Source organism: Periophthalmus magnuspinnatus, chromosome 15 (genome assembly GCF_009829125.3).
Source record: "Periophthalmus magnuspinnatus isolate fPerMag1 chromosome 15, fPerMag1.2.pri, whole genome shotgun sequence".
NCBI classification, from domain to species: domain Eukaryota; kingdom Metazoa; phylum Chordata; class Actinopteri; order Gobiiformes; family Gobiidae; genus Periophthalmus; species Periophthalmus magnuspinnatus.
In genome coordinates this window covers 6,863,192-6,885,026 of record NC_047140.1, presented here as the reverse complement: position 1 = coordinate 6,885,026, position 21,835 = coordinate 6,863,192, and the positions used below count along the sequence as shown (strand labels likewise).

Below are 21,835 nucleotides of genomic sequence, written 5' to 3'. Positions count from 1 at the left end.
GCATCTGGTGTAAAATGAATGAATAAAAAAACTGCCCTTTTACCACAATGTAGTTTCTGGTATACAGGCTGGTAGTCCCTGACAAAGGAGTCTTCAATTATGTTTATAAATATGGATACATAAAGCTAATTGTAGAAAAATATATTTCAAATTTTACATTTATAAAAAGTTGTATTAGTCCTGTTGTATTTTATTGTAGTCGCATTTGTTTGTTTACAGCTGTGACCTATTAAGACATTTTGCTCTATTATATTTTATAACTAATCCATTAAATTAAACATACGTACAGTTGTAAGTGTGTAATACATAGATCATGAATGGACTATGGAAATCTTGTTGAAACGGGCTGCGTCGGCTTCCGTAGAGAGTGAGCGTGCGGAGAGTGACGCAGAGGCGCTGATCGGGCAGAACATTTCTACTGTCAAGATGGCGACATCGGAGCCGGTAAGAGCAGCGACAGAACACTATAATTTACTACATAAAGAGCATTTTTAATCAACATGCATTACCCGTATGACAGGGAAGAATATAACTGTTCATAATCCCCGGGTGATGCGGTAGATTCCAGTGAAAAACGCGACATTTCATGTCGCAGTTGTAGCATCGGCGTGGGTCTGGGTTAGCCTTAGCTCGGAGCAATGTGATGATGAGGCTGACTTTGTAGAGCAGGGAGCGGCGTTCATTCAAACTCCTCTTGGGCTGGGCTTTTATTCTGTATAATTACCAACACCCATTCATCTATTATAGTTAAATCTAACAAGTTGTATAATAATCAGACGAATTCCCACGCTTACAGTTATCGTTAATCAGTTTGGACACGCGTGTTTCTCGTTGGTCGCTAGCTTAGCTTCATCTGCTAAAACTGGGGCTAATGAATGATAACTCGCTGAAAAATATTATTAACGTCAAATATATGTTCTGATGATTGTTGACACGGTATTTTTAAGGGGGAAAAAAATCGAAAACTGCTGCATGATGGCACAGTTCTGGATGAATGAGCGAATGGCAGACAGTGGAGTAGTAATAGCCACTGTAAAATCCCATTTCAGAGTTCAGTGAGTTTTTTCTTCTATCGATTATACACAGATCATGTTGTGTGAATGTTTCTTGGCAATAAGTTATTTAAAAGAAGTAGGTAAGTAGCCATGAACCAGCACATGTATTTTTTCAAGTGGTATTATGTATATCACGTCCATATTATTTGTAAACCTTATATGGTAGGTCTTGGTCCTAGAACCCACATATGATATAACATTTATTAATTTATTAAAATGCTGCCGGTGTGAAGAAGACACCAGACCAAAATACTGAACCAAAAAAAAAAAGTTGTATGTGTTATAGTTCAGTGTAGTATTGGGTAATTTTACACTGGGACCTTTATCACCTTTATTGACACAGTATAATCCACTACCAGCCAATCTCAACTACACTACTACAACTTTATGACAACACAGATAAAAACTACATCCGCTTTATCTTGATCTTGTTTTGAGCTACTATCTTCTACCACACCAGACTTCTGAACATTTAACTTTATTTTTATAGAGCTGCACAATGTCAACAAATGAAAATTGCAATTTGAGTTGGCACAATTGTCAAATCTTGCATTTATGAGATAATAGAATGTATATATTGCAAATCTAATCACCATACTTTCCAGGTATATGTGGCATTACGCTTTTTCAGCTGAAGATCAATCTAAAGCTATTCAGGAAAGATTAATTTCTGTCCTGTGAATGTAACTTTTTAGTATTGATACCTCCTCAAATGAATATCTAGTTTCAATACTAGTTTTATTATTTATTGGCATCTGATTTTCAATAGTTTTGACAACACTAAGCCCTTGTAATATCTTTTGTAAACCTTTGCTTCATCAGGATGTGTATTGAATGTTGACACTAGTTATAATGTGTATTGTGAAATCCTGTTTTAAAACTTGTCAACTTACATGTTTACAGAAAACAGCTGATACTGAAGAACAACCTACCGAGAGTCAAGTCGTTGCAAACCCTGAGCAGTACATCAAGCACCCTTTGCAAAACAGGTGAGGAACAAGAGATAAGTGTGAGGAGGTATTCAATGGAAATGTGTGGATGAATTAAAATACAGTGAGTGTTATAGTTGTTCCATAGTGGTCCATGGTCATATAATAGTCTTTGTGTCTTATACAGAAAAGTAAAGTTTATATGACTAAAGTTTGTTTTGTATGACTGGAGGATTCAATACTTTAAAGTAGTGGCTTTCAAACTTTTCACACCAAGTATCACCAAAGAAATATTTGGCTTTCTGAGTTATCTCTATCGTAATCTTTAATACAAATTAGAGGAAGCAGTGAGGTTAATGGTGCTGGTGGGGGAGGAGCCCACACTGACACAATCATCAGTCAGTCACATTTTGGGCTCATTGTTCTGTGGTTTGGAGACGGGCGCATGTTTGGTCACTGCTCTGACCCCTAATAGAAATCTATGTCAGCATATAATTCAGGGTCAGGTTTAGTGCTACACTGGAAATTAGAGCTTTCAATTGTAATTTGACATCCATCCATCCAGTTTTTCTACTTATCTAGGGCCAGGTCACGGGGGGCAGTAGTCTAAACAAAGACTCCCAGACTTCCCCACCCCAGATACCTCCTCCAGCTCCTTCAGTGGGACCCCAAGGCATTCGCCAGCCAATTGTAATTTAAATGGTCACAATTGAAAAAATAACTGCAGTTGTTTTGGTAATTAAATATCATCTGCAGAGAAGTATTGTGTCATCCTGGTGTTTTATTAAACCCGTTAACACTGTAGTATAGATTATTGGATTGGTTTGGTAGTTCAGATTTCAGTCTTTTATCAAATTAATGCTCATGGATGTGATTAAAACTGTGCACTGTCAATGTAGTCTTATACTTGTTCTGATACAGCTCAAGATCATTCTAAAGATATTCAGGAAAGGTTCATTTCTCTTCTGTGGATGGTACTTTTTAGTATTGATACCTGCTCAAATGAGTATCTAATTCCATTGCTAGTTTTAGCATAGATTAATATCCAATTTTCTTTACTTTTGACAACCATAAAACAGTACAGCAAAATGATGTCCCCTCGTAATAACCCACCAGTGCTCACGTTTTCAGTTTCCTCAAACCCAGGTGGGTCAGCTGAAGTGTGACTTTCAGTGCTATTGTAATCGTGGCTGTTGTGTATCGGTCTCATTTGTTTGTTGAATGGTCCTTAGCCACTTCCAGACCGTTCTGTTTGTTCAGCTCAGCTCTACCTTTGCACCCACCCAACCTGCTGTCTCATCTCAAACTGTTATATTATAATGGTCTTGTCTCCCATAACAGAAAATATCTAGGTGTGGCTTTACTCTCACTTTTATAAATATACAAATGACTGTCTTGTGGTGACAGATCAGGGTGGTGACCATAAACAATACAAAAAGGTGCCCCTGTAGGTACGATTCTAAAACTAGTATCGAAACTAGCTACTAATCTGAGCAACTATCAATACTAAAAAATGTCATATTCACAAGACAGAAATAAACATTTCCGTAATAACTTCAGAATTATGGTATTATACAGATATAACAGATATAATGGAAATATAAAAGAAGTGCTACAATTTAATTTTGAAAATGACCTTCTGTTGTCTACAGAAAGATTTTTTTTTAAGTTTTTATTGAATATCATGTAGTATCGAAAAAGTTTGAAATTTTCATGACAACACTAGTCCCTACATGGTTCAGAAAAGGATTTTGAAAACATCAGTAACTGAATATTTTGTGATCTGTACAGTTAATGGTTTCATTTGGTGTAGATCGTAAGGAATTGTTAGCTAGCAACAGTAACAGTTCTCAGAAGTTTATCACTCCTATATAATCTTGCCTGCTTATTTTTAAATGAATCACTGGTGATGACTGATAGTAAAGTCAAAGTTGAGTAATTTAAAAGAGAAACCTTTGTCACACAATAGAGAAATTACAGGAACAGCAGGAGGATAAAAAGCACCAATCAAAATTAAGATGAATAACTATTAAAATACTTAGAGGGGGGTGTTTTGCTTGTATCTGGTATAACTGCTAACACATTTGGATCATTGTGTTACCTTTTATTGTTTCAAAAGTTCTACATTCTCCGAAGTCAACGTATCAACATGTTTAATAAGCTTGACTTTCGTTTTGAGTCTCTCCTGCCTTTGCTCCCCACGTTAAGTCACTTCCCCTTCAGAGCACTCTCACAACACAATCAGTATGTATCCCACGAATACAAGTACCGCACATCATATCAGGTTTATCAAGTTATTGTGTGCAGTTTTGTATCATCTTTTTGTATATTTATCATGTGGAAGCATGGGTGATGTAGGCTTGTTGGCGGAGCATTGCACAGAATCTTACAGTAAAACGTAAGGAGGGTTTGAATTGGGCCCGGAAATAAAATACTCAAACATGCATGGATGACATCTAAGGCCTCTTCAGGCGTGTATTTGATGAGGGAATAGTGTTATAACATGGTAGAATACTTTAAAAAGAAAGAAAAGATTTTGCATAATACACTAAACTTTAAACAATAAACATAAATGTTAATACTGCATAAAGTTGTATTAGAATGTAAAAAGGTGTAAAAAAAAATGTATGTCAGAAAATAGTAGCATAAATTGAATATTATTTTTCCTCATGATGTCAGTTTGGACCATAATAGAAAAAAATGACAGTGTTTTTAATCATTGCAAGAGCCTATTATTATTTAACATTGTACCATTATACATACAAAAATGATGTGTGCCAATAACTGAAGTCACTGGAGGCAGAGATTTAAAACAGCAGTGCCTCTGACCCAGTGCCCTCTCTGTTTACCACTCTGATACTACACCAGCATGTCCTTATGTAACTTTTAGTAGCGGCAGGCGCGGGTTCATAGGGTTCGATCGGTGTCCTCCGCTTGCCCTGGGATGCCCCACCCTTCCTCTCCCCTCCTCTCTGATAAAAGACTAAACAGCAGCCTGGTAAACAAAAGCCATGTTTGAGGCTCTGTGTGTGTCTCATTCACATGCAGCTGCAGTGGGACCTCCCTTCGACCAGTGTTTGTTAAAGGATATTTGCATCTCAATGGGACAGTCAGGTGGCATCACGGAGAGACCTGAAAGTTCCTCACAGTTATAAGGGCAGTTCTTAAAGGGCCAGTATTATGCAGTATTTTCTGCTCTGTTATGTTTCCTCATAAAAATATATGCCTGGAGTTGTGTTTTGTTTAATTCGGACATGTTTAATGTCCAAATTCTGCATATTTAAGATGAGTTCTTCTCTCAAGAAACAGACTCCACCTTGTGATGTCATGTGGTAATACAGGAAGTACTCGACAGTGTTTTTAAACTCCACACACCTTCACTAGAATCATTTGGATAATTTCAGCCATGGAATTGCCAATCTCTACTAAACAAAAGGTAAAAGGAGCTGTTAACTTGAAAACTACCACTTCATGACATCACAAGGTGGAACAGAGTATTTTGAGCTTTTAAGAAAGGGACAAACTAATGATAAGAACCACACAAATGTGTGAATCAAACAAAACACAACTCCAGTTATGTTTTTGAGGATTTTAACATGACTTAGAGGTTCAAAGAGTCAATTTTGCATCATACAGGATCTTTATTCTGCAGTTATGCAGTGTTTATTAAAGAGGGAGTATTATGCAAAATAAAGTTTTGGGGGCTTCAAAGACATGCCTGAAGTGGGTTTATATGTTGTCTATGCATGTTTGAGTAATTTTGTGATCTCTCCCTATTCAAACCCTCCTTACAGCTAGCAGCACAAGCCCGCACTTCTTGTACAAGACACGCACCAGCCTATGTAAACCACGGTCCCACGCAGCCATTTTTCATAAATATACGAAACAAACAACGACTGACAAACCTGATACGGTGTGCAGTAGTTTCATTAGCAGGATGCATGGTGATTGTGTTGAGATAGCACTCTGAAGGGGGGATGACTTGGCACAGAGAGCAAAGAGCGGGTTGAGTCAGAGTGTTAAAAACAAAACTGAAACTTATTACACATTTTAATACTTTGTTTTCGGTGAATACAGCATAGAAGCGTAATGTCCCCTCTTAAATGACATTTGTTGTATTTCTGCAGGTGGGCCTTGTGGTATTTCAAAAATGACAAGAGCAAAAGTTGGACAGAAAATCTTCGTCTGATTTCAAAGTTTGACACAGTGGAAGATTTTTGGGCGTAAGTCAAAACTGTATTTCCTCCTCCACACAATATTACAGCTGCTCTTTACTTTTACTGTATTGGAATGTAACACCTTTTTCAGCACGTATTAATAATCACTGGTTTTCAGAAGACCAATAATATTTAAAGGGCCCATATTACACCATTCTCTGATCTATGTTATCATGGTGTTTCCTCATCACAAACAGACCTGGAGTTGTGTTTCGTTTCATTCACACGTTTAACACAAATCCTGCATATTTAGGCTGAGTTCTTCTCTCAGACATAAAACACTGTTCCATGTTGTTATGTCATGTGATAAAACAGGAAGTGCCCCAGTGTTTCCAAACTCCATACACCTACACTAGAATCATTTGGATGATTTCAGCGAGTTGCCCATCTCTACTGAACTAAAGCTAAAAGGAGCTGTCAACATGAAAACTATCACTTCATGACATCACAAGGTGGTACAGAGCATTTTGATCTTTGGAGAAGTAGACAGACTAATAATAAAGGATTACTCAAATATGTGTGGCTGAAACAAAAAACAACTGTGGGTATGTTTTTGATGAGGTAACAACATTCTAACATGGCTTAAAGTTCAAAAGAACTTTATATACAGAACACCTTATATACAGATGTGGGGCAGCTTAATTTAACATTGTCATAATTGGAGGTTGTTTGATATGTGTTTTTTCGTGGCCGATGTCAGTACCAATTGTTGCGCATCCAGAGCAACTGATGGCTGATGAGCTCTGCCCATATTTTTGGGGCAATATGTGATTTGTTGTCCCATGCCCCAGGGTCTTATGGGCCCAGAATATGACCCTCTCCCTATTCATTTATATTAGACCGAGCCCACGTGAGACCCCATATTTTTGTTGATGGCCCTGGTTAGTAATAATATGCTTATACATAGCTTTAGTGAAAAAAAGGGTTAGGTAAGATTAAGTATTTCATTGTCATTAACTTGTTGTTTTGTGTTTTACAGGTTATATAACCACATACAGCAGCCTAGTAAACTCGGATTTGGCTGTGATTATTGCTTATTTAAGGTGAGGAATCTGCAATGTAAAGTTTTTAAAGGAGCTGTGTGCTGTCTGCATTAAATTATGAAGCTTTTTATTGTACATAAGACATTGAAATGAGCTATTAGCATGTTAGTTGTTATTAGCATTACTGTGAAGGCAAAACTCGGCCTTTGCCTCTGAAAGTTGAGAAAAGCACTTAGACGTATTACAGTGAATAATTGGCTAACTAATCCTCTTGCCCAATTGTAATTCACGATTTTAAGACAAACGGCAGCTTTAATTAGACCACAGGCAAAATAACAAGTGGACATACACAGTCTTAAGTGTACTAAAAAGTCTCGTTAATGTTCATATTTTAGATGGACCTTTTCCATTGATTGTAATACTGGGTCAAAGTGGAATCTATTGCTCTGACTTGGACATTTGTCTGAAGAGATAGACAAGACTGAATGCATATTTTTTCTTATCATCTCATGGTGCATTGCGTGTTAAAAATAACCATTACATAACTGAATCTCTCTCTGTCTCAGGATGGTATCAAACCCATGTGGGAGGACGACAGGAACAAGCTGGGCGGGCGATGGCTCATGACCCTCAACAAGCAGCAGAGACACAACGACCTGGACCGCTACTGGATGGAGACGGTGAGCGCAGTTGCAAAATCTGATTCTTTATAGCCACTTTGGGTGTTTTTTTGGAAAGTCAGTTGCACATTTTAATTGTTGCAGGTTGCAGGGTTTGGGGTTTACTCCTGAGTGGATTTCACCTCATAAGTGAATATAACCTTTCTTTAGTTTAGTTTCACAGTAACAAAGCCAGTAATGGATGAAATACAAGTGATAATGTTTAATGTTTTAAATATGCAATTAAAATGGGCAAATCTCTTGTTCACTGAAAATTGTCCAACTCTCACACTGGCTGCAGTTACATGCACACTCTAAATGTCATTATTATATATTTTTTTGTTTAAGATTATTACATTTACACTAAACGGCAAAACCATTTTCTGATCACTGTTACATCAGATTTTGTGGTTTACATTTAATTCATCTTAAATGTCCAGAAGTTGAATAATAATCTGATTTTGGTGCATGTGAACAAAGCCAGTGAGCCCCTCTCAGCTCCTCTGTGCTACTGTGGTTCGGCCTGTCACGATGCCTATTTTTAATATATTGCACAAGTAAATATAGATGATAAATGATCATATTGAAAACAAACGATAAAGCAGAATTATCTCCCGAAAAGTATTTTAAATGTACAATATTGTTAAAAAAAACCATTAAGCGTTAAATTCTTTTTCTTCTATACATTTATTGCAGTTAAGTATTTAGTTTGTATCTATAATCAGTCGTTGAAGTTCATAATTCAACCCTCTACAACTTAAATCTCATTGAAGTATAGAAAATTACCAAAAGTTTCTGAAGGGAAAACCTCCCCATGATAAATATTGACTCCTAAAATTATTGTTCCATCTGTCATGTGTTGAACAATAAAGCCATATAGTAATTATGTGACAGGCCTAACTGTGGTAGTATGGATGTATTTATGGGTTTGCAATTAAATTACATAAAGATTATGTAAAAATGAATTGAGCAACTGGTATCTTCTACATTCAAAGATCCACTTCTAAATTTGCCAGATTGTTTACTTGTTGTGAATTCTTTAGCTCTGAAGGTATTAAGAAAGCTTTAGAAACACTGATTTTCAGTCCTTCAACGCCTCAGTGACTTGGGTCATTATAAATGCTCAAATAGTCATGAGGAAAGATGAATAGTAAGAATGTTAGTGCCAGCATCATGATCTTATCTAAATGTGATCAGTTTACACTATACTTCAAATACATGTTCAGTGTTTGGAAGTAAAATAAAACATGATTTACGCGTGTTTACATTATGGTTCTGGTTCCTCCCTCAGCTCCTGTGCTTAGTGGGCGAGTCGTTTGATGAGGCGAGCGAGGACGTTTGCGGGGCCGTGGTCAACGTCAGACCTAAAGGAGACAAAATAGCCATCTGGACGAGCAACTGCCAAAACAGGGACGCCATCATGACGATAGGGTGAGTGATGTGCAGAGCAACACTGTATGGCCACTAGATGGAGCCACAGTACTAACCTCAGCCCGTGTCCTTATGTCCACCAACAGGCAGCTGTACAAAGAGCGTCTGAGCATCCCCATGAAAGCTCTGATCGGATACCAGTCCCACGACGACACCTCCAGCAAAAGTGGCTCCACCACCAAGAACATGTATTCCGTTTAACCCCTTCAGCCCCAGTGTAGACCTAAACAATTCCCACGCACCATCACCACATTAACACCATCCTCAGCTGTTGGCTACTGTAGTGTCCCTCCTTTTAAGCAGTCTAGTGTGTTCAGAAGCAGGTCCGTGTCACAAGTGTTACTGAGACAGGCAGGTCATGTGAGCGCAGGAGAACACACTGAAGTTACTTTTAAATGTCCCAGTGTCGCCCTCTACAGGAGCTGTGTGGAGGGCGTTTGGTTTGGTCCCTCCTTAGTGTTCCTGCCTCACACAAGAGAAGATAGGCTGCTTGTCCTCCACGGAGCAATGTTTTAAGGGCAATTTTATCTCAAGTGTTCAGCAGAAGTGGGGCTCACTCATGCACCAGCGTAAGAATCTACACTATCTTAAACATTTGTGAACGCTGTGGTCACTGTCCAAAACGCCGCGTTTGGATTCAGGCCACTTATTGTTTCAGCCATGCTGGAATTTTTGTGGAAAAATGCTTGTAGTTTTTTCAATTTTTTTTTTTTTTTCTTCTTCCCTTTACATTTTATTTATAATGTATGCATTGCAGTTAGTTGAAAACAAACATGACTTGTGTTTTTTCAATGCCCTCTTCCTCTTTTTGTTATTGAAGTTAATAATGTGGACTACTGCATAGATGATTTTTTACAGTGCAGATGCTGACAGATGTAGGTGTGCTTGTCACTGTTTCTTCCTAACAGACTGTAGATACACAGGCTCTGCTCGGCTGCAGGCCACAAAAGAGGATATTCATTGTGAAAAGATTGAGCTCATGATGTCTCTTTATTCTCTGTAATTCCAGGATGTATATTACCTTCTTTCAAGTAAAGGTTCAGTGCTTTGCATTAAAACCAGAGGTTTGTTGTCTCCTCTTTGTCTCATAACACACCCCTCTCTCCTCAGCCTCTTGTAAACCCAGTGTGGTTTTAATTGGTATATTCTTTAACCATCACATTGTGCAGCCAACCTCTCCTTAGGTGTAAACATTACTGTTACTATGGCAACACATTCCTCCTGATCACTGCAGTGAGTCAGGCGGGTGGAGGACCATCCATCCAAACATTCTTTTCACAAGCCTTGTGGCTAAGTTTGATATTACATAAACTTCAGTGCAAAGTATTCTGGGTGGCTGAATTATTATCCTGTAGTAGACAACAGTTTAGAGAAATTGGTAGTCCATTTCTTACTATGACTGTACACTTGTGTCCTTTGGTAAGACATGTCAGACTGATTGATTAAGAGACTAGGGAGGTAGCTTTCCAAGTGGACACTCTCTGCACCAGGGGCCAAGCACCCCTTTAAAGATTTTAAGAGCCAACATTTTAGTTCCTCAGGATCTGGAGGAGCAGTGGCTCTACTCTGAGGAAACTTGTGTGCTGCTTGTATTTTGAGGTTAAGCTTCTTTATTTGTACCTTTGGGTACAATGTGGTTCTTTCAAACACAATACTGCAAACAAGTTTGCCTGTCCAGTGTCCACAGATACATATGTGAATAAATGATACAAACATTACATTACGCGTCCTACTGACAGAACAGTGGAGTCCACAGTGGGCACAAGGACAGTTTGTTGTGTCTCACATTTGGTGAGATATTGTTCTACAAGAAAAACATGACCCAGGACAATCCAGACCTGTGCACGTGTCTGTGTGCAAAACCTGTCCTTTGTACACACACCACAGGCCTGTGGCATGAGTGTGACATGAGTGTGACGACTGAACAGTACACACCCAACACTTACGTCATTCACCTGATGTCAATTGCTGTTACGATCACAGGGAGGCCTCAGGTTTTCTCAGAGGTTTGGATCAGTCAGTTGGACAAGTTTCTGGCAACTTCTCCGAATACACTAAGACACATACGTTTATTATTTTTATTAAAGTGCAAAAGCATGAGAAGTATTTCATAGTTTATAAAGAGTCTTTTAAAGTACAGTCTTTGGCTTTGCATTTGAAATGCACTTTGACACTGTCGGTTTGCATTGTTCTGTTGACACCTGACATGTACTGACATTGTGTGGGTTAATAAATAAGTAGAAAGCAGAAATCAACAGTACCATTGTAGATGCTTGAGACCTCCTTCAGAACTGAACACCTTTTAAACATCTGCATCAGTTTCATTTAATCTTAAATTGTCTTGAGTCTGAGATGGTCTAGTCCATGCATCTGTTACCTATTTAGAACAACATGTAGCTCTTTAGTCTGGCACTTGCGGTTCCTTTACTAGACTGGTTTAGTCTTAGTTTGAGAATGCTTAGGTTCTGGTGTACTCTAGACACAGTGGTGTAGAATGGATTTAGTCCTGGTTTAGCCTCAGTTTAGTCCAGTCCTCACATTCAGAGCAAAACACAAATTAAAGTAAAATTGGTTGGTCAGCTCTTCATATGCAGAAACAGCTCGACGTGGTCTGAGCATGATGAGTAATGATTCTACATCAGAGCAAGTAGATCCTTGTTTAGATTCATAGTAGTACGTTTCCAAGTTTTGAATTGTATAGACAGTTGTGTACAATTCATTCAACTGCCAAAACCAAACATTTTTCCAGTTTTAAAATGGAATACTGCATGGAATACTAAATTGTATTAGTGGCACATTATATTAGGCAGCGTTCACACCTGTAATGGTTGGGTGGAAGATATGCTGAAAAACTATTTCACCATTTGTTTTAGAGCCAAAATCTCATTTTCGACCACCCGCACCAGTAGATGGCAGATGTGAATCCTGTTCCCCCCTTACCTCACCCATGTGCTCTCTGATTTGTCAGGCCAAAGCTGACACTCAGACAGCAGTAACATAGACAGCATCTAGTGGTGAAATGTGAGAATACAACAGAACCGGGTCAGCCAGTCTAATACATATGGTAACTGTGATTGGAGGCTGACCAATAGGAGGGGTCAAAAAAGCATAATATCACCCAGCCTATGTTCTGGTTTAGTCCTGGTTTGAGCCCAGTTTAGTGCTAATGTAGTCCGGATTTAGTCCTGACCGTGTGATAAGCCTGACCATCTGTTTTCCCAGTGTGAAACTCTGATCTGAAGGAGGTCTCGCTCAAAAACTTTAGTCCAGTTAATAAATAGAAAAACTTTATTGTTGGTCCAGCCACGGCCCGTCCCTCCATTGTCTCTGTCCATTTGTGAGTCTGGTTTGGGGGGGCCATCAGGAGAGGGTCAACATGAGAGGTTTTTGCTCCTCCCTCTTGCCCAGCAGGTTGGAGATCATGTACGAGGAGAAGTAATAGAACTCTGCGACGTAGGAGAGCTCGAACAACTGCAGGTTTGCGCCCAGCATCCACTCAAAGATGGCCGACAAGTGCCGATAGAAGTATTCCTCCTGCGCAAACATAATGGTGTCTGGAAAGAAATGGCTAAGGACAAATGGTAAAAAGTGGAGATAGAGATCGAGAACAAGTTTATGCTGAATGATACTCTCTGCTATATTTAGCTAAGATCAACACTATGTACTTCCTGGTGCGTTTCAGTTTTCTTTTCTTTTTCCTGGTGCGTTTCTTATTCTAGGTAAATTTACAAGTCAATTATTGAGATGTTCAGATGTTTTCTTTTGGGGTTTTTTTTTGTTTATGATGCTTGCAACAACTTGATTTTAAATATTGGGAAATAGACAGGACTGGCCTCCTTCCAATTTCCTGACAACTCCTTGGAGAAATAAGATGTGATGTTTTAATACAGTTTACAGATACAGCTTTAATAATTTATCTTAAATGCAGTGTCTGGGTTGGTTCCTATAAGGACTCAAATATAGTGTAATCCTCCAGATAGGTACTCTCGATCATGGTCCCGCTGGTCACTCACTGCTCCTCATAAGTTGCCCACCAGCATTAAAGGGGCTGTCTGTGTTTACATGCTCCATCTGCAATAATCATTCTGCTTTCTGATTTAAAAATAAATCAGCATGACATTATTATCAGTAAAAGTATATTTCATTTGAACATGTTTAGCTCATATCTGTAGACACAGTTAGGTCATGTTTATGGAATTTAAAATCAAAATCTTACATACGGTTCCTTTAAAGCTAAATGCAGAGGGCAAATTTCCCTAAGGAGGTCTAACTAACCTTTAACTAAGGAGAAGGTTGTATTTGCATTTCATGAATTGTGTTTTATAAATTTATATCTCCATAATATATTTTCTATTTGCTATTGCATTATCTTTGCCTCCTGTGACCAGCCCTTCTTTGTCAATAGACGTGACTTGACATACACGACTACAAGCTGTGCTGTAACCCAGCCTTGCGATAAAAAAAAACAGCCTACTTAAAATGATTGGCAATACAAACACATAAACCACATATTAGGAGATCATAACACTGGAGTTTTTCAAAAGGATACAGCAGATGGTGACGATGGCCTGGATGATGGTGGCCACAATGCGGTATGGGTACAGGTAGGTCTCAAGCCCGGAGAGCTGGCTTTTTTTTGTGAGTTCGGTGAGCAGGACGGTGTAGAAGCAGATGCACACGAAGCTAACAGCAGCGCCCAAGTTGTGCAGCAGGGCCAGGTGGTACGGCTGTCCAAGCACACAGGAAAAATACTTATAACAAATAGTTTTACTTTTGTTACACTTAGAAAAAAAAAAAAAACAGTTCAAAGTCAAATAAATTCAGTGGTGGAATGTAACGAAGTAAAAGTAGTAAAGTACTACAGTATAAATATTAGGCATCTGTTCTTTTTATAGCAGATACTTTTTACTTTTGCTTCACTACATTTGAGAGAATATTTCTGTACTTTCTATTCCACTACATATTTGAACTTTTTTGAGCTGAAAAGTAACAGTATTTTTTATGATCTGCCTTATAAGCCTTCAGAATCCGCACAAAATACTTTTACTTAAATCGATTTTTTTCATGTGATACTTTTACTTTTACTTGAGTATTTTTGCTCCAGTATCTGTAGTTTTACTTTTACTTCGTCCACTACTGTATACATTTAATAAGGCAGGCAATTTTGTTCCTATGTACTGTAATCTGCTTGTAATCCAATCAAGCTGCTATCTTTATCTGACAAGTGACAAGACATTTCATTCGTGTAAATACACTCTGTGCAGTGTAATTGGACTAAATGCAACCCTCTCCATAGAAACAAGAAGATGGCACATTACACTGTGGAACAATCCAGGGAAACATTTAACATTTTTATAGAGACAAGCAGACACACGCGTGCACATACATTACAGTTCGCGGCAATGAAGGCTCCCAGTGAGGCCACCACCCCCAGCACCGCCGCCATCCTGCTCATCACAGACAGACCTCCGTGCTTCTCGATCACGTGGGAATGGTGGAGAATGCAGAAGAGCAGGACTGGAGAAGAGGAACACAATTAGATTTAAATATGACACAGTACATGCCAAGAACTGAGACACTGTCTATGTTTACATGCAAACTAAAAATCAGATCTAATTATTGGGTTATATGATTATTCAAGTCTGTTTTTAATGGACATGTATACGCACCCACTGTGAATTTAAATTAAATTAATACAACACTCATAATACATAATCAATTAAAGCCATAGTGTGTAACAGTGTGTAATTGTGAGTGAGCTTGCATCTCCACAAACCTGACTCTTATTTGGCCTGGAGGGGTGCCTCCTCCTGCTTGTTTCCATGGAAATGTTGGTCTTTTGACTATAATCTTCCATAGTATGGTATAAAACGTATCTATTTCCATGGAGAATGTTCCATAGTATGATTTTAAAGTTTCTATTACTGTGGAAACATGCAGGTGATGTGCCACCTTCAGAAAGTTACACACTTTTTGAAATTTCATAAAACTCAAATGTAGAACACCTCTCATAAAAATCACGATTGGATTTGATAAGTAAATATTATTTCCCATTGATTTTCAAGTATAATGAGATAATGATTATGTAATGTATTTTAATAGACCAAATTTGGTTTATTTAAATATTAAGTATTTCAACTGCTGTGAAAAATAAATACTGTAACTACTATAACAAAGTGTCCATACAGCAAGTAACATTTAAGCGAATATTGAACCAGTTGAGTCCAGCACCAACACCATGATCGAGTTCAGTCTTCACTAATAACAACAGTGTTATGTTTATTAGAGGTAAAGTAAACACTTGTGTCACTACAGCATTTGGTTCATATTGAAAATGCATGGATGATGATGGAATGTTATTGGTTTACATGGAATGTTTCATAGTATGGTATTAAACATCTGTTTATATGGAGACAAGCAGGACAAGTTACAGGCCGGATCTGAGGGGAGGTGAGCCCACGCCCAGTAAGAATTCAAGTTTTTCAAGGTATTTTTGAAACAATGGAAATACCTGTGCTTGAAAAACATAAAAGACTGATACATTTAATACCATATTATATTATATTACACAACATTTCAGGCAAAACAACAACACTTCCATGGAGACAAAAAAGTCACTCAAGAAAGTTATATAGTGCACATTTAAACATGCAATGAACTTACACAGAAATGACCCAGCGTTGATGGTCGCTGTGAAAAGTGAGTTTTCCGGTGCATGTGTTCCGCTTGAACTAAGAAAGAATGAATAATATTAATAAAATAAAATAGTTGACAGATTGGTAAACATATGAAGAGTTCAACAGCAAAAACAGTCAAAAATAATCTCCATTTTGAAAAATTGTCAAAAAGTGATGGGATTATATTGAAAGCAGTGAAATACATTTGACTTTTGAAAATATTACTATACTAAGAGCAAACTGCAAGCCTCTGATGACTTTTTCAAATGGTACTTGTTTCAGTTTTTGCAAATAAACTCTTATATCTCTATTGAACTGGTTGTTACCTTATAGTGGGGGCGAAACAGCAGTTGACTGTGTTGTTTCCAGAGCAGTAATTTTCACCGCTCCTGGGGAAACAATTATGATTTTTGAAAACCAGAAGTGTATTTTTAGCAGCACAACACTTTAGAGACAGCACTCACCAGTCACTGAGGGAGCACACGTGGTTGTTCCAGTGAGCTATGCCATATCTGAAACAAACACACAAGAGTCACTCAGTAATAATAATTAGATTTGAACTGTGAAATACTGGTAATTCAGTTCAATTCAAGTTTATTTATATAGCAAACAAAAAACAAGTTCAATACGATACATAGGAAAAGAACAATAAACACTGATATCCTTCTTATTAGTGTCATTTTGGTCATGTGTTAGTGTAAGGGCGATCTTGGAATAAACTTCTAGACAAACAAACACTGCCTGGCTCTAGAGTATTTTAACGTCACAAAACTACTGCTACTTGTATATATTTAACACCATGTAACTTTTCTGGTGGACGGTCTGCCACCTTTATCTCCATGACGATGTTATTGCTTTGCAGAGTTACAGTTACAAAATGAAATCTATTTTTATTTTATTTATTAGTTTATTTGAATAGGGACAATGCACATTAATCGACATTTCTGTAAATGCGCCAGTATTAGCTATACAGCTAGTTTCCAACTGCAGTCCCTATGGCAAGATGTAAAATGCCACCACACATAAAATACAAGATTATAAAAAGTTAGTTTGGTAATTAGTAAAATGTTTTAAAAGTTAGTACAGGTAAGTAGGCAATTAGTAAAACACTGTGATACAGACAGACAAAATCTACAGACAACACAGAACAGATGAGGCTGGCAGGCAGCACATGGAGAGTCTACCCCACTCACAGCAAGAATATATATGGTAATTCTTTTTGGTAATAAAAGATATGATTGAGTAAAACAAACAAGGGTAAATGGATAAAAGCAACACAGATATGTTTATTGCCATACTGCGAAACATTCCAGGAAATCAGAAAAGCTACAAAATGCTACTTTAAAATGTATACAAGTAGCAGTAGTTTTGTGAAGTTTAAATAGTCTAGAGCCAGGAAAATTACTAAAACTACTACTAATATCCTCTAAAGGCCTCATCTGCATAATTATCGAGACTCCATTGTGTTGGTACATTCATTGTGTTTGCCATCGATACTTTGAACTCAGTTAGGCAGGATTTAGGATGACGTTAGCTTTAGAACCAACCATACCCCGTAGATTAGTCATGTATGAACACTGGCTAAACATGACAGACGACTAACTGAGAGCAAATACTAGAGTTTGGTTTAGATGTGCTTGTCTTGTGTGCAAACTGTCTAATTCATCTATACCAGAACTCAGTGTGTTTACTCGACGGGTAAAGCAAAGCAATTAATATGACTTTTGTATGCTTTGTCTTGACACGATGCTAAAATTTCAAATCCGATACCATGATAATAAAAGGCACTCTTTAGACAATACTACACAATTGTGCTTTTGCTTTAAAAATTCAAAATATCGCAGAGGAATTACTAAAATACAAAATTGTAATTACAAGTTTTAAACAATAGCCTATAACCTTCAAAATTTAGTAGATCTGTTTTTATCCTGTAACTATCCTGAGTATTTTGTCTCTAGGTTTTTCTCACTGACTGCCCAAACATCTCTGGAAGCGTTTTAACAAATTCTTTAGTATCTCTATGGTAACTTGGCCAAATTATAGAATTACACAACCAAAGAGCTTTGAAAAGAACTCAATTTTGAACTCAATTAAAGTTGGACTATGTAACTTTTCCGCTTGTTTCGACTGAGCTGTTAATGCTTCACCTGCAATTTTCCACACTACTGCATAAAACTTATCTATCTTGCTTTTTCAGTTACAGGTGTGTCTTGCTCAAAAATACGAGGAAAAGGAATCATGCTTAAGCTCTGTAACTTGGCAACGACTCACCAAATCATCCGTACTTATAGCATTACGTAATACCATTGTCACAATCCTAAAACGTCAAACTTGATTTAGATACAAAGGAATATACTCGATACTCAATAAATAAATGCTAGAATGTGATTTTTAACATTAAACTGTAGTACTTTTTATGTTCCCATGTGTCTTATATCTGTGTAATCCCTCAGTCATCCATGTAGGTTCCATAGTGGTCCATGGGTGTATACTAGTCTGTGTCTTATACTTGTTCTGATATAGCTCAAGATCATTCTAAAGCTATAAGGAAAGGTTCATTTTTGTCCTGTGAATGTGACTTTTTAGTATCAATACTTGCCCAAGTGAGTATTTAGTTTTATACACTAGTTTTAGTATCGATTAGTATCTGACTTTCGGTAATTTACAACCCTAGTAGGCATACAGGATCATTCAACTTTCATGTTTGTTTTTTTTCCTTTACTATCCTAACTGTCTATACCACATACTTTGTTTGGGCTTGCCTTATTGTGTCATCTTTATCTTACACCAATCCAACAGCATGTCTATCTACCAGCTCGTAGGGCAAAAATATTATCTAAAAAGCACATGATTCAATAGGAAGTCACATTGCGTTGTGGTTTATTGCTGAGGGCTAGGAAAATGCAACGTTTTATCACTATTTCATATCTGTATCAGCAGAGAATGTCTAATACGGTTTTGATAAACACAGGACATTGAGGTTTAGCAATGCCACATGAGCAGAAACAAGCTATTAGTTCATTATGTTTCTTGTATTACTTTGATGAAGCCTGGGTTATGTAACGCATACAGATGTGGCAGAGGTATGTATGTAATCTTTAAGGCATTGTTAGCAAAAATATACACTTACTTACTAGGACTACTACAACTACTACTACTGTCACTGCTTACAAGAGTTCAAATTGCTAATATTACTACAGCTACTATAAGGTACTCTTTTTTTAGTCATCACTACAAAATGTACAAGTACTAAATGTACAACTACTACTAGAACTTCTACAACTACTACTACTGCTACTACTTACAAGAGTTCAAACTGTAAATATTACTACTACTACTATAAGATACTCTTTTTTTCTCATCACTACTAATTGTACTGCTACAGCTACTAGTACAACTACTTATACATCTACTACTACTGCTACTGATATGTTTAACTACCATTTTAATACAATTTATCATCAAGGTGATATTTTACAAATTTCCAAAATAAAAAATGTTTTGTTCATAGAGTTGCCTAAAATAAAAAAGTAGTGAAGTGCAGTGAAGTTAAACTCTAAGCAATTCAAATATTTAGTACTTTTTTGGCATCACAGAATATACTTACACCGACCACGTTCCTACGAATGATATGAAGGCCAGAGTGATGGGTAAGAGTATCCACAGAACCATGTCTTTGTGAAAAGAAGCAAAAAAAAAACTTAAACAGAATTATTAACAAACTGAAATCCTTAAGTCTTAGCAGGTGACGTCTTCAAACGGTTTTAAATTCCTCAGAGGAGATTATAGTACTTTTGTGTGGTGTAGTAACGGTAGCGCAGCCTGCTCCTCAAGTCAGTCCTGATCCAAGTGTTTAGAGGCTCCAACATCCACGCCACTGCTCTGCTCTATTTGTGGGAGCGTCCCTGAGGCTGCCACTCCTCTCGGCACCACCTTAATTCACTTTGCCAGAACAAACTTTCAGAAACAGGCTTGGTTGTGCTGTCTGCATGCTGTTTGTTTTATTACACAACTGACAAACGTCTGGATCCCCAACGCAATAGGAAAAGTGTTTACGTTAATCTAAAGGGAGGCAGTGAAGTGGGAGCCGTGGCTACAAAAGAATTAATCAGATAGTTAGAACATACCGTGAATTCTTTGGGTAGTGCTGTGCATTTCTTGATGCCATCCAGGTGTTGACTGTACTCACTAGAGCAGAACGCACATGTTCTAGTCATGTAACATAAGGAAATGTGGTTATATGCAATTCATTTTCAAATTCAAGTCATTGTGGCTGTAAAAAGAGGCGGGTGGAGTAGCCAATGTTACTTCAGAATAGTACAGAACAAAGTAGTGGTCCAAGAAATTACTCAAGTAAGGTAAAAAAAGTATTTAGGTACTACTCAAATAAGAGTAACTTAAAGACCAACTGTCTGGAAATAATGTTTGATTTATAGTTTGAAGTTAATGTAATTTGAAGGACAAAATAAAAAAAATAAAAAAATTAACATCAAATAATGTACAAAATCTGGTATTTTCAAAAGATAGACAAAAAAGGGGGAAAAATGAAATCATATCTGAATGAACACTGCAAGAAACATAAAATGTTCAAACAATTAATATTGTCAACGTAAAGCTTCTGTCACTTGTAGAGTTACTCACAGTGGAAAGACGAACCAAAACCTTTACTCAAGTAAGAGTACTGTTACATCTATAAAAAATTAGTAAGTAGGTGTAAAAATATGCTCCTAGAAAAGTACTCTGAAAAGTACAATTTCTTTAAAAAATGTTCCTCAAGTAGTACCCATCTCTGATTATATATAAATGATTATATTAAATGAAACACTACCTTTGGAAACAGACTTAATTGATTTAGGCCAATTTAAACTAAAGTGACACCAGTAAACTCTATTAATGGCTCAATAAAAATTATTATTTCACTGAAAGCCTATGAAGCTATTTAACAATGTATTTAGTCTACATCAGTTAAGGTATGCTACTATTCTATTGCCTGGGATCCACACTTCTACTTTACGAAGACACATCATTCTGGACTTGCCATTAGGATTGTCAAAATTATGAAAATTTGATACTAGTGAATACAAAAACGAGTATCAAAACTAGATGCTCATTTGAACAAGTATCGATACTAAAAAAGAAACAGGACTTAGCTTTATCAAAACTACTATTACCACATTGTAATTATTATTTTATGTTGTTGAAAATCGCATTTTATTGTCAAAAGAAAAAGGTGTTTTTAATAATCATTGTGGTATCAAAATCGGTATTGCGTATCGAGCCAATTCCTTGTCGAAATTAAGTTTTAAATTTTAGTATCGTGACCACACAATTTGCAAATTGTACCATAAGTGGGAAACCAATAAAATTTGCCATTTTTACAGGTGAGTATTATATTTTTTTCATGTCTTTAATGTTCTGGCCAATACAATAAAGATTAAAAAACTTTAAAAAATGACAACAACTAACTGGCAAAACCTATCAAGAGCATCAAGCAGTAGGATGTATCACTTAACATACAAACTGCTGAAGGATTGTTATTTCAAAGATGCTTGGATTACTGCAGACACTAGTTCAACTTCTTGTATTTTAGATCCTCCTGTCCAGACAGATCTAAAGAAACGCCTTATTATATAACTATTTCTTTCCTTCACAGCAGCTGCAGCCCAGTGATTGTTAGTTTTCTTCCCTGCAGACTCTTACACAAGACAGTACATCCTCTGGCTTAAACTAGCTGCATTCTGATAAAAAGCTTAACAATCATTGAAACTTTAGGCCTAAGTTGGAAGACTTAGTTCAGAAATGCTAAAACAAACCAGTGTGATGGGTATGAACGCCCCACGGCCCAGGGGTGAGCACACAGACGGTTTAAAGGTTGAGGTGAGTC

At 37.2% G+C, this 21,835-nt stretch overlaps 2 protein-coding genes across 2 annotated transcripts; one reads left to right on the top strand and one right to left on the bottom strand.

The window, feature by feature from the left end:
• Positions 1-340: 340 nt before the first annotated feature.
• Positions 341-10,337, top strand: eif4e1c (eukaryotic translation initiation factor 4E family member 1c). The gene is made up of 7 exons (XM_033979877.2): positions 341-444; positions 1,959-2,044; positions 6,112-6,207; positions 7,181-7,244; positions 7,751-7,864; positions 9,135-9,274; positions 9,361-10,337. Exons 1-7 carry the CDS (start codon positions 427-429, stop codon positions 9,473-9,475), a joined length of 633 nt encoding a protein of 210 aa, XP_033835768.1. The 5' UTR covers positions 341-426; the 3' UTR covers positions 9,476-10,337.
• A 1,001-nt stretch (positions 10,338-11,338) lies between these two features.
• On the bottom strand, positions 11,339-20,153 carry si:dkey-228d14.5 (uncharacterized protein LOC796266 homolog). The gene is made up of 8 exons (XM_033979137.2): positions 20,079-20,153; positions 19,559-19,625; positions 16,416-16,463; positions 16,278-16,340; positions 15,938-16,005; positions 14,661-14,791; positions 13,824-14,001; positions 11,339-12,828 (listed from the first exon to the last, which is right to left on the bottom strand). The coding sequence occupies exons 1-8, from the start codon at positions 20,104-20,106 to the stop codon at positions 12,635-12,637; spliced, it is 777 nt and encodes a 258-aa protein (XP_033835028.2). The 5' UTR covers positions 20,107-20,153; the 3' UTR covers positions 11,339-12,634.
• Positions 20,154-21,835: the final 1,682 nt, after the last annotated feature.